The sequence below is a fragment of the Piliocolobus tephrosceles genome, chromosome 1 (assembly GCF_002776525.5).
Source record: "Piliocolobus tephrosceles isolate RC106 chromosome 1, ASM277652v3, whole genome shotgun sequence".
Taxonomy (NCBI): Eukaryota; Metazoa; Chordata; class Mammalia; order Primates; family Cercopithecidae; genus Piliocolobus; species Piliocolobus tephrosceles.
In genome coordinates, this window is record NC_045434.1 from 103,188,105 (window position 1) to 103,202,143 (window position 14,039).

Sequence of the window (14,039 nt, forward strand, 5' to 3'; positions counted from 1 at the left end):
GGTGCGATCTCACCTCACTGCAAGCTCCGCCTCCCGGGTTCACGCCATTCTCCTGCCTCAGCCTCCCGAGTAGCTGGGACTACAGGTGTGCACCACCACGCCCGGCTAATTTTTTGTATTTTTAGCAGAGACAGGGTTTCACCATGTTAACCAGGATGGTCTCAATCTCCCGACCTCGTGATCTGCCCGCCTTGGCCTCCCAAAGTGCTGGGATTACAGGCATGAGCCATGACACCTGGCCCAAATTACCCATTTCTGAAGGGCAGAAACTAAATCCAAATCCATGTCTGCTTATTTCCACATGGTTGTCTCCCAATCTGACTAGCACCTAGGAATGAGGACTTGATCAATTTGTCTTTACTGAATGCTTCTGTCTGCCAAGCATGATATTAGGTACTTAATATATTTAATTATTACCTTTAATATATTTTATCATTAATTAAAACACAATTACATATGTGCTCATAAAAAGATGCATGAAAGGATGATCACCAAAATGTTAATGGTAGTTATCTCAGGATCATGATTTCAATTTTCTTCTTCATAATTTTTAACAAAGTAAGACTTCAGTAAACAAAATATGTAATAAACTAATATCCTCCTAGATTACTTAGCTCCAGTATATCTCCAATATGCTAAAAAGAACCAGATTTCTTAACTTTATGAATTTTGAGTAGAAAAGATCCAGATATCCCAGAAAAAGTCTCCATTTACCTTTGTTCCTATGACCACCTGTCTATCACCAGGTACAAAGAATGAGCAAAGTGCATATTCACAGGTCATTGTGCGAATACACTGCAGTGTAGACCTATAAGAAAGAAAAAATAAAGAACTCATGTTAAGAGAATCTGCTTCTCCATTTTAGAGGTCAGTGTGTAGGTTTCAATGTACTTAGACAGATCAACATAAAAGATAAAAGTCTTAAAAACCCTTGACTCACATACAATTATAGTCATGGGAGAAAATACTATCGAGCACCAAACTTCGTTTACTTTTTAAGGCCTCCAAATCGTAAGGAACAGAAATCACACAAAAGCAGGGTAGAAAAGTGTCTGCTGGGCTCCACAGAGCCCAATCTGCCATTACCAAGTGAGTGAGTCTGAAGGGTTACAAGTCAAATTAGTACATCATTACAAATATCCCTACATTTTTCACAGGACCACAAACATTCATTAATTAAACAACTATATATCAAATGTCCACTTAACACACATTTACTGAATGCCCACTACATACCAGGTACTGTTCTAGGTGCTGGAGATACAACAGTGGATGAAACAGCAGAGGTTCCTAATCTCGCAAAGGTTAACATTCTTTGGGAATAATAAATATGTAAATACTTGGTATATCAGATGATAGGTGCTATAAAGAAACATAATGCTGGGAGAAGAGGATAAAGAGTTCAAGGAGTTGGGTAAGAATGATAGGACTGTCATCTGATAAGACACAGAAAAAGCTTATGGATAAATGGGGAAGATGGATCCAGGCAGAAAGGACAGGGAGCATGACAGCCATAAGAAAGGCACATTCTTGTTCTGTTGAAGGAATAGCAAGGCCAGTGTGGCTCTAGTGGAGGAGAAAAGGAGAGTAGTAAGAGATAAGGTGTGTAAGGTAGGTAGAGTGTGATGGAACTATTGGAAGTGATCTAACTTCCACTATAAAAAGATTACACTGCTACTGTGTTGAGAACAGACTATAGAGGGGCAAGCAAGAAAGCAGGGACACCAGTCAGGGGGCTATTACAATAACCCAGATGAGAGATGACAGTGGTTTGAATGGGGCAGTGGCAGTGCAGGTGGTAAGATGAGGCTGGATTCGGGATTAATTATGAAGGTAGAGCTGATAGGATTTGCTAATAGATTGGATGAATATGGGATATGAAAATCAACAATGGGCTGGGTGCGGTGGCTCATACCTATAATCCCAATACTTTGGGAGACCGAGATGGGTGGATTACTTGAGGTCAGGAGTTCGAGGCCAACATGATAAAACTGTCTCTACTAAAAATACAAAATTTAGCCAGGCATGGTGGCACACGCCTGTAATCCCAGCTACTCGGGAGGCTGACACAGGAAAACCACTTGAACCCAGGAGGTGGAGGTTGCAGTGAGGCGAGATCACATCAGTGCACTCCAGCCTGGGCGACAGAGCAAGACTGTCTCAAAATAAATAAATAAAAGAAAATCAAGAATGGCTACAAGGTTTAGACTACAGCAACTGGTAGCAAGTAATCATTTATTAAGATAGGGAAGTCTGAAGGAATAGCAGGTGGGAGGATTTTTGGAGACATGAACATCTAAGTTTGGTTTGGGACACATAAAAGTTTGAAATGCTTAATTAGACATCCAAGTGGTGACACGAAGTATTTGTATACACGAGTTTAATGTTTAGGGAGGAGGTTAAAGCTGGATATAAATGTATGTGTCATCACACACAGAAAGCTACATGACAGATTACATAAAGTGAGTTTAGATACACAAAAGGCCCAAAGACTCTCCCCTAAAGTACTCTAACACTTAGACGTCATAAAGATAAGAAGGATGGAGCGGGGACTGAGAATAAATAGACAGCAAGGGAAGGGGAAATAATGAAAGTCAAAGAAAGTGTTTCAAAGGGAGAACGTTACCAATTCAAGGAGAGAGCAAAAAATGAGCTAAAGTGAGCTAAAAAAGCTTTTAGCTCACTGGATTTGGAAACATGATCACTGATGACAATGACTGTTTTGCTGAAACGGTGGGGACAAAAGCTTGATGGGAGGCAGATGAAGATAGAATGGAAAAAATGGAATCAGAGAATGGGGTAGTAACTGGAGAGCAATGCAGGGTGAGAGGGGGTTATTACTTCCTTTAAGATGAGAGATATGATCATTAGCTTAAAGGTTTTGGAGATATTTGGTTTGACGACAGAAGCAAGGGGTAAAACGGTCACCTGGGAAAGTAAAAGAAGGGTGAGAAGTTAGGGTACAATTACTGGGCAGCACTAACAGGCTGCTTTTTATTAAGTTTAAAGAGTAGGTAGTATGGTTGTGTGTTTTTCTCCAGCCAAGTACAGTTACAAGCGCTAGACATGGAATACGCTTGCCTTTTTTTTTCTTTTTTTGGCACATTTTAAAAGGCAACTTTTTCTTCTCTAAGCTCTACAGGCTAATGGCCCAAACACACTAAAGATAATTGTATTGAGGGCCTTAAGAAGTTAAATAACTAACCCTAAAGAGTACCCAAAAAAAATTAAAAGTAAAGAAATACTACTAAATACAGCTATACAAAACATCATTTCACAAACCTGTTCCATATTTTAATGGAATCAGCTGCAGCTGAAAGAACAGCAATATTGTCTGAGCTGAATGACAAAGTCCGCACATCACTGCGATGACCCCCAATGGTGATTCTGCTTGTCCTGACAGGCTGGGGAGTAGGCAAGGATGGATTCAGTGAGTACAGTTCTACCAGGTTGTTCTGCAGTAGGAAGACAGCCTTTAACTCTCCTTGAGGTGAATGAATCAAGTCAAAAGATCTGCATAAGAAAATAATCATAAATGTTCTAGCTACCATCTTAGCTCACAAGGTTAACTTTTTCCAGGAAAAGGCTTTACAATGTCTTCTAGCTATATAAAGCCTGAATAACTATAAATAATTTTTCAAATAAAGAGTGCTCTAAGGCTGGGTGCGGTGACTCACGCCTGTAATCCCAGCACTTTGGGAGGCCAAGGTGGGTGGATCACTTGAGGTCAGGAGTTTGAGACCAGTCTGGCCAACATGGCAAAACCCCGTCTCCACTAAAAATACAAAAATTAGCTGAGTGTGGTGGCACAAGCCTGTAATCCCAGCTACTGGGGAGGCTGAAGCAGGAGAATTGCTTGAACCTGGGAGACTGAGGCTGCAGTGAGCCGAGATCATGCCACTGCACTCCAGCCTGGGCAACAGAGCAAGACTCCATCTCAAAAAAATTGGAAAAAAAAAAAACAAAAAAGAGTGCTCCGAGTATTGAGTAGGCTTTTAAGTCAAAATAAAATAAAATAAAATAAAACTAGGCTCAGATCCTGGTTCTGATACATACCTTGGTTTTGTGTATGTATTTATAAGTGACTTTATACCCTTTCTGAACGTGGGGCACGCTTTTTTTCTTTTTTTAAATTAGCCACAGGAAAAGACAGTAAATGACTAGCTAAAAGGGTACTACAATAATCCAAATACAAGACAAAAACTGGGCCCACGGTTAGGCAACAGAAGCAGGGTGTGACACAGATGTCTCATGACCACTGTCTCCAAATATATAATTCATAAGACAGCTTACAAATAGCATGAAAAAGCCAATAATACTTGGTAGCTTACTATTTATTTGATAACTTCAGATAATTTATTTTTACTCACTTGATTTTGGCAGAAGTTTTGATATTAGTCACCCGCTGGATTTCATCTTGCAGACTCATTTCAACATTAACTTCAGGATCTTCCTCCTCTCCTTTGCAAGAATGTAATCTAGAGGGAAGAAAAGTGTTATCATGCTCTTATTTTTCTAGAAGCAGCTTTGCACTTACTTGAGTTCAAAATCTGGCCCCTTGACCAACAAACTGTGTGATTCTGGAAAAGTCACTTAACCACACAGGATTACCATGAGAATTAAACAATGTAGTATAAGTGGAAATGCTTTGTACACTACAATGTCATAAAGTATTGTTTCACTTAATAGGTACCCTTAAAAAATGGATTCTGAATGCAATAGCCCATAAAATTTCTTGTAACAAGGTCCTTGTAATTCCAACTATTCCACTGAACTATCTCTGGTTATTTTTCTAATTTCAGGACTTTTTAGAAAACTCACTAACCTGCACTTAACAATCCAACCATGTTAAATAAATCAGAATAGGTCTCAAAAGATTTGCCGAATCAGATGATTCTCTGTCTCTCTGAGACTTGACAAATTTGGGTTATCGGTACCTCACAAGTTCTTCTTTAACTTTTAACGGTAATTGATAAGAGAGTAAATATTAAAGAAGCCAGTTTTTTTCAGTAACATGGGACCTATCCAGGATATTTCATTATTAATATAAGTATTAAGAAAACATACTTTGCTTTCTTTCTAGCTTTCTTCCTCTTCTTATCCATTTTCTTCTGAATTTCCTCTTTGGAAAGGATACAAAACAATTCTAGCACAGAATCAGTTCCCTAGAAAGGCAAAAGGTTAATGTGAGTCAAGGAGAGGTAATTTGTAATTTACCTAATTCTCAATTAAAAGTAAACAACAATATTTATTTTTCTTCCCTTAGTTAATCTCTCTGGGTTTGCTATCTCATCTGTAAAATGAGGATATCACTTCCTACTTGTAGCATTGCTCTGAAGGCTGAACAAGAAGTTAAATGCTTTTAAATTGCTTAGAAGAGCAAGCATTTAATAAATGGTTGCTAATAAAAATAATATTGGTGCAAAAGTAATTGCAGTTTTTGCCATTACTTTTTAAATGACAAAAACTGCAATTACTTTTCCACCAACCTAATAGTAATTATTAATATTTTTATTGTTATGCTAATAAAGCTAGAGATTATAGGTCCACACAGTACCATATAATGAATTATTAACATGAGTCAAGAAAAAGTCATCTTTACATTGAATATGAAAGAATGAGTGTTTGAAAGGAACAGCCTTATTCCTTGTTATTTTCTCCTAAGTATGGTACTCACATGGCAAGCAACAATCCTGCCTGTCTTCTCGACTGCAAGGTTTACAACTCTGTCTCTTCCTTCCCGCATTATGGAACCAGCTTTTCTACATGAAAGGATTCGCTACAGAAGAAGCAAGAGCAGATGAAGATTAGATGTAAGTTCTACTCAACTTCTGAAAAAAATATTAATTCTAGTAAGTGCAAGTGACAAAAATATTCCCTAAAGTGATGATTCCCTAAAAATCTGCAATTCTTACTTTCCCACTATTCAACACAATTAAACTTAAGAAACGAAAATGAATTACATCCTCAGGGGCTTCATCCATCTCAAAGGTACCATCCTCTGCCTCAAGAGTATCTTGTATTCCAGGAGAAGATCCTTTGATTTTCTTGGGGTCTGGTTCTTCCGGGTCTTCAATCTGTTTCATAAAAATGGGAAAATAAAAGCTGAAATAGTATGTTCCAGGAGGCATTTTGTTGTTGTTGTTGTTGTTGTTGTTGTCTCCCAGGCTGGAGTGCAATGGCATGATCATATCTCACTGTAGCCTTGATCTCCTGGGCTCAAGCCATCTTCCCACCTCAGCCTCCCAAATAGCTGAAACCACAGGCATGCACCACCATGCTTGACTAATTTTTAAATTTTTTGTAGAGACAGGTTCTTGCCATGTTGCCCAGGCTGGTTTCAAACTTGTGTGTGGACTCAAGTGATCCTCCTGTCTCAGCCTCCCAAAGTACTGGGATTATAGGCATGAACCACTAAGCCTGGCCCAAGAGATAACTCTTAATCCTGAAGACTTAGAAATCTTTCTTATGGTCAATAATAGCTTCTAATCTATGATCTCCCTTATCAAACCTCTTCAGTAGCAGGGCAGGTATCAGAACTTATTAAAAACTGACTACATAATATATAAACAAAATATTACTCATTATACTATCTCCAAAAACTTTCTATAGTGTAAGGACTACTGTTTAGCGACAACAGTGAAAAAATAATGACCCCACTCTTCACTAACTTCAAAATTTTCTCTGTATTTAGGTGAAAGGTCGACCATATTGTAGAAAGAAAAATTCAAATTGGCATTAGGAATTGCAAAGGCATTCCAAGACAGGTTGATACGTTTTCTTCTTAAATAAAGAAAAGATAACCCCTAGTCTACTAATGTAACTCCCATCGAAATGGCTGCTGGACACTGCACACACCGAAATTCAGCTAAACCTAAGGTCTGCAAGCTTTTCTTCTATGTAAATTCTTTAAATGTCTAAGAAAAAATTATACATCTTTTCAGAATATATATATTTATAAACATAAAATTCTACATATATGTTTGAGGGGAAAGGTTCACAGATATTCTGAAGGCCATCCATGGACCCCCAAAGGTCCAAGAATATCTGATTAAGAGTGCCACAAACTAAAACATTAGTATTACCAGAAGCTGTAAGCCTAAAGCTAACCTGAGCTCAAATAAATGAGGATAATGAGCATACAAGGAAGAAAAGCTTTTTCAGGTGTTGCAGGTTATTGGCGTGATGACTTCCTTCTAATACTATGTGAAGTACTCAATAATTACATCTGATTCTAAAACCAAGGTGCTTATGAAACTTCTAAACGTGACCCCGCCCATGATTTTAAAAAGTAATTACCTCTTGCAGATAAGCTATGTCCCATACCCTTAGTTCACTGTCTGAGGCTCCAGTGATGAGTCGCTTTTCTTCTGACACCAGAACCAACCCCCATACCTATAGAATATAAAAAGATTTGAGTAACACAATTTTCAAGAGATTCCAGGTAGTATAATACGATGTTCCAAAAGTCTAAGTTACCATAGTGAAATGTCTTTGGCACCTTAAAGGCAAAGAAAAGGCATATCAACAACCCTTTCAAAATACACTAAGAGAAACCTCACTTTTACAGAGAAAAAAAATGGCCTGTGGCGAAACTGTTGCTTTTGTGATACTAGGAGTTTGTCTCTAACCTCCTATAATTAAATTAAGATAATGGCTGTTCAGCATAAATCTTAACTGGAATCCACTCAAATGATGATTTTAAGTCTTCTATTTCTTTGCTTTTAGCAGTGTATAGCAAATAAAAGGTGCCCCACTAATGTCCATGGCATAACTTTCAGCTTCAAGTATCCAGGAATTAAATAATGAAAATAATATTGCTGCAGATCAACAAATAATTTAATCTTCTTGTCATTAACTCTAGGTATTACCTTCCTGAATGCCTGATATGAATAAAGCACTGAGGATGCAAAGATGTATAAAAAACAGTCCCTGAACTCAACTGAATAGATCTGTGTTCAAGTAACTATTGTAAGAGCTACCATGTACTGCTTACCTATCAGTAAGCTAGGTGCTACACACATAATATTATTAAACTTCCCTATGTTCATAAAAGTGGACACATTATTTAGAAATGATGAAAATCAGAAATTAAAAACCATCCAAGGCCAATTTTTACTACATGTCAGAGCATCAGTATCTGCTCCAATGGCTGGCATTGCTTCCATCAAACCAGCCTCACTATCCCTCAAGATGGCATATAATTATTGTGTGCAGTAAAAACAAAGAGCCATGAAAAGGGAAGCGAAGAACACCCCCTTTTCCCTTTTGCCTTCCCATTATTTCCCTGGGCCCATGACCCTCCACGTACCTCAGTCCGGTGGCCAACCATTGTTTTAAAGCAGTGCTGAGTATCAAGGTCCCACCATTTCACCGTGGTATCTTTCCCACTAAAAGAAGAAACAGGAGAAAAATATATATATCCTGTTTAGGAAAACTTACTCAACTAATAGGCAGATCCAAAACTCACTTTGCTTTAAAAGGAAATATGCTTCAATAATGTCTAAAGCTCCAATTCTCTCCGATCTTTCTTTTGAAAAGCAAAGAATCCTAACTTTCCTTGTAGTTATTCCTGTGCAGAAAATAAAATGTTCTACCTATAAGCACAAGAATGACTTTAGATGCAGAGTTCCAGAGAATACAGAATTTGATCCATCATGCCTTCCTCCTATCATTTCAATCATCACAGCATTGGCATTCCCTCAGACAATCTACCATGGAAACATCTTAGACCTCTCCCACTCCCTTGTCTTCCTGTCCAGTTAGTCTCTTGTCCTGAAAATGCCTCCTCTGTGAAGTTTCTAAGTATTGACTCCTTCTAGTCCATTTCTGTACACTAACCTGAACTTAAGTCCTACTACCTGGATTATTTTAACAGCTTCTCATTTGGTCTCTTTGTCCATTGCTGTTCTTTCATCCCATCCAATGTGCAACTGTCGGATAACCTTAATTTTTAATATTTGCACTCACTCAATGTTCTCTGTAGAATGAAAATCAGGTTCTTTGGCAGCATTCTCAAAATTTCCCATTTATTTGTTCTTAACCCCCTAAATATAAGCCCTCCCAGTCAATGGCCTCTACTACTGCTCAAACACCTCTTCCCTACCTCTTCACTACATAAATCTAATATAATCCTCCTTCATGAGCAAACTGGAAAAAAAAAAAAACCCTCAAAAACCTGATTTACAAACTCCATCCCATATAACCCCACCTTACAGTGTTATTTACTTTCCTTTATATTCCCTAAGCTGTAATATATATATTTTCTATTAGAACTATAGAATCATTCCCTTACAGAACCTGTGTTATCTGAACAAGACACTAATTTACCTGTATCCTATCCCACAGAAACAAATCCACCATTGGTAAAGCATTTAGTGCTCACAGCTTTTTCTGAGTTATTACTATGGTTCTTCTAATTAATGCCTGGCAAACCTTGGTATCCCAGCTTTTCCTACGTGGCCATTCTTTAGGAATATTCATTATGATGTTAGGTTGAAAAATATAAAACTGTTGGTATTTGATGATTTTTTATGTACTCAAATAAAAATTTCAAATGGTTCACCCTAATAGGTGTTCAGAAGGCCTATGAAGTACAGTACATCTCTCCTCAAAAGGCGAGCCGAATTTAACACCTGGTATTCATATCTTCCCTCTGCTCCATATTCTGATTCCTGGCTTTCTAGAGATCTAGAAGGTAGACAAAGCTCATTCTACAATGAGCTTCAAAAGACTAAGAAACATGGAAAAACTGATATCAAGAGAAAAGAATGACAAATTAGAAAAATTATTTTAAAAATAATATAACTTTGGATAGCTCTACGATACTACTTAGAAGAAATGGAAAAAAGGAAAGCAGGAGAACAGGAGAGAACACTAATGCATTAGCATGAGCACACTGCTCATGAGAGAAATGAGTAAGGAAGAAAGCAAATTCTCTCTCCCTAAAAAAGAACTGGAAATTAAACCATTATTTCTTTACCTAGTAACTAGCAGGTTCTTTTCTCGTAGAAACAAGGCTTGTGTGATGGCGTCCTTGTGCCCCTTTAGACGGTAGAGACCACTTTCATTGATCACATCCCATACAATAATATCTGTGTCCTAAAGGGATCAAATAATACAGATGAAAAATAATTTTCTTTACCACAAATGGCCTAACTTGACAAACAATGAGACTTAATTATTACAAAGGCAATACACAGTCCTTGCGGAAAATTTGGAAAGCATGGGGAAAGTACAGTGGAATAAACACCAGCCTTATTCCCACCATCCAGAAATAATCCCCAGATATTGTTATTGCTCTAGTTTTTATGTATAATCCAGGTTGTTATTTTCCTATTAGAAAACTGAGATCATGCCATTCCTATCATTTTACAACCTTTTCTTTATTCATTAAATATTATTTCCATTTCTTCCACGTTATTCTAGGGTGTTCACATTTTTAATGCTCACATAATAAATTCTAAAGTGACAGCACAACTTATTTAAAAATTTTTCTATTTTAGACATTTAGGTAGTTCCCAACTTTCTGCTGTTATAAATATGCAGAAGTGAACATTATTATACACAAATTTTTGTATGTATCTCTGATTAGAAAAAACTAAAATGAAAAGTTCTTGAGTTATATGATATGTTTATTTTTAATGTTTCGGATTGATACCATCAAAATGATCTCCAGGTTGGGTAAATCTATAGAACCAGCGGGATATGTATGACAAGGCCTGTTCCCCATTCACTTAACTCTATTATTAGTTTTCTTAAAAACTACTACTAATCTCATAAGTAAAAAATGTTCAGTCTTAGTATTTAATTTACATTTATGAATACAAATGAAAAATATTTTACATGCTTTATAGTGATTACTGGCCATTAGTATCTCTTTTGAATTACCAATTCATGTCTTTCCTTTGTCTATCATTCTTTGGGTGTCATCTCTTTTTTGACTGTTTGTAAGTTATTAATAGATGAATGATACTAATCCTTTCTTTTTATATTGAAAATATTAAATATTTTAACTTTTTCAGTGTCCTCTGACCTGTTTTTAATGTACAAATGTTTCAAGTATTCCAATCTACCAACAGTTCCTTTTTAATTTATTTCTTTGCTAATACATTTAAAGTCCTATTCTACCTTGCTATCAGATATTTACTTATATATTTTCTAGTTTACTTTAAAATGCTACTTTTTTATAGTTAAGTCTTTAATCTTTGTTTTATTTTGGTATATAGCACAATGTAAAGCTTTAATTTAAAATTTTCCCCCAAATAGCCAATTGTCTAAGGACTGTTTTATAAGTAATCCATCATTTTTCTACGTATTAAAAATGTCATCTTTAAAATATACTAATTAGGAATATAAATGTGGACGTGTTTCTGAGATTTCCATTTGGTTGCAAAAATCTATTTTGCATTGACACTTGCATTGAAGTATCAATATGATACTTCTTAAATTTGGGTTTATACAACATTTTAATATCTGAAACTCCCGTTTTATTATTCTTTTCTTCCCAAATGTTGGTGTTTCCAATTCGTTTGCTTTTCCATATTAGGTCAAGTTCTAAGTAACAACTAAAACCTTTACAATATCTATTTAAATATATCTATATCTATATATAAACATATGTCTAAACATAGCTTTAGCTATATAAATCAATTAGAAAACACTACCATCTTTTCAATGCCTTGTCTTCCCACCCAAGAACATGGATTATATCTCTACAAAAGTCTCCTATCCCATTCTTCAGTAAAGTTTCATGGTATTTTTATGTCTGTTACTTAATCTGTTGTGAATGGAATCTTTTATATTTTCTAACTCATGACTTTTGAGTTATAGGAAATCCTACTGACTTTACAGAAGTCAATGGCAAATAATTATTATTTTGTCTCTTCTTTTACAGTCTTTGTTTTCTTTTCTTATTTTACTGTTTTGGGTAGCACTTCCACAATAAGAGTTATCATGGCTTTCTTCATCTTATTCTTACACTTAATAGGCTTTTATCAGAGAATATGATAAAATGAACAAAAGGAAACAAAATGAACTCTCCAATTCACACCCATCCTCCTCACTCTATTTCTACCATTATACTGCTTTGTATATTGGCAGCCCATTGTTTTACCTGACAATTTTTGTCAACAACTTGCTTCGGCGTAAGCCTTACATTCCCTTAATATCTCAAAGTCTGGGCTGATTCAAAGGCTCACCTTGGACCCAGATGCCAGTCTGCCTCCTAGCTGATCATACTTCAAGGTAGTGATAGCTGCTTTGTGACCATTGAAGGTCACATTTCCTTCCCCACTCAGGAGACTGAAGATTCGGATCGACCCATCCTCATACCCAACAGCTAAGTGTAGCCCATCTGGGGAGGGGCACAAGCAAGTAACTTCTTGTTTAAGCCCCTTAAGGATAAGAATCTGAAATCATAAAAATTAAAAACAATGTAAAAGAGTTAAGCATGAAATCAAGGGAATAGCACAGGAATACTCAGGCACAGTAAAATTAAGAGCACCAATAATTCCAAATTACTCTTATGAATAAAAATGAAACTCTACAATCCATTTCAAGTTTTTTAATATAGAAATTAGTATTTGTACTAGGCAATGAAATATTTAAGAAAAGGCTTAATTATTTTCTCCAAAGCCCTACATTGGTGTAATAGATATAAAAATTCCCTAGGCAATAAAATAAATTTAATCCCTTTAATGTAAGTCTTAATCCTAGAACAACACTACATGATTTTCAATAAAGGGTTGTAAATTCCTTTAACTGAGACCCATTTTATAAGAAAACAATCTGCATGGCAATCGAGTACTACAGTGGTTTTCACCACAAAGGACTCTGGGTGGCAACAAGAATCAAAGTAGTGATCTCCTGGGAATCACAAAATGAATGGACAATATCAAAATGCCTATATTTGGTTTGGCAAAAATGGTAGGCTTAGGGAATTCAGTCACACAAAGTATTGAAGTCTAGTTTAACAACACTTGGGCCTTATCCACATTAGAAAAACATTCTGCCAACATAGAGTTACCATCCTTTTATATTTTATAACCAGCTATAAGCATAAGTCGAACTTGAAAAATAGAATTGGTAGAGAAAAAATACATTACGAATAAATAATTACTACAAATAATGACCTGTAAATAGTCCAACAAATAGACTTCTAAGAAATAAGTTCCTATTTCTTTGTGGTTTTCAGAATTTAGTGGAGAAGAACACAAAGGAACTTGATGCTTGGCTAGCTAGACCTAAAGGAAAAAGATTTCTCTTCTCTTCTAAGGGCACACACACACACACACAAAAACTCAGGATAAATAAATCAGAGCTCCCCCACTCCTACTACCTCTCCATCCTCAAGTACCAATAAATCAGTATCAAACTGGTCATTTTGGGCTCACCTTCTCTCCTTTCCTTAAGTCCCAGATGAAAACGTGTTCACAAGCTGGTACTGCCACATAGCGTCCTTTCTCACCACGAAGTGTCACAAAGACAATATTACCTTTTTGGCTGCCAATGATGCCAAAGACGGCACTAGCAACATAGCGTAGGTACTGCTTGGTGAGCCCCATGTTATGATGTCTGATACCACAGGTGAGGCAATCTGTGCACAGAAACAAAGAAAACTCAGCTCCTTGGGTGCCTTGGTTCTACTAGGTTAGTAAACACCAACTGTTTTTTGTTTTTGAGACAGAGTCTCACTTTGTTGCCCAGGGTGGAGTGCAGTGGTGGGATCTGGGCTCACAGCAGACTCCGCCTCCTAGGTTCAAGCAATTCCCCTGTCTCAGCCTCCCGAGTAGCTGGGACTACAGGCATGTGCCACCACACCTGGCTAATTTTTGTATTTTTTTTTTTTTAGTAGAGATGGGGTTTCACCATGTTGACCAGGCTGGTCTCGAACGCCTGATCTCAATTGATCCGCCCGCCTCGAAGTGTTGGGATTACAGGTGTGAGCCACTGCGCCCAAACAATACCAACTGTTTATCATGTCATTAAAAGCATGTAACTTGTGACTTCCTAATCTTTATTTACTCTGAATAAATCAT

General features: G+C 36.8%; 1 protein-coding gene across 3 annotated transcripts in view; it reads right to left on the reverse strand.

The window, feature by feature from the left end:
* Positions 1–14,039, reverse strand: part of WDR3 (WD repeat domain 3) — a 31,043-nt gene that overhangs the window by 13,436 nt on the left and 3,568 nt on the right. For all 3 annotated transcript variants that reach the window (XM_023222725.3, XM_023222723.3, XM_023222724.1), the window contains exons 2-12: positions 13,395–13,597; positions 12,201–12,410; positions 9,983–10,101; positions 8,312–8,390; positions 7,300–7,395; positions 5,964–6,077; positions 5,678–5,779; positions 5,068–5,165; positions 4,371–4,478; positions 3,283–3,513; positions 715–808 (exon numbers count right to left, since the gene is read on the reverse strand). In XM_023222725.3, the coding sequence (XP_023078493.1) occupies positions 715–808; positions 3,283–3,513; positions 4,371–4,478; positions 5,068–5,165; positions 5,678–5,779; positions 5,964–6,077; positions 7,300–7,395; positions 8,312–8,390; positions 9,983–10,101; positions 12,201–12,410; positions 13,395–13,565 (1,422 nt within the window). In that variant the 5' untranslated portion in view covers positions 13,566–13,597. The remainder of the gene's footprint in view (positions 1–714; positions 809–3,282; positions 3,514–4,370; positions 4,479–5,067; positions 5,166–5,677; positions 5,780–5,963; positions 6,078–7,299; positions 7,396–8,311; positions 8,391–9,982; positions 10,102–12,200; positions 12,411–13,394; positions 13,598–14,039) is intronic.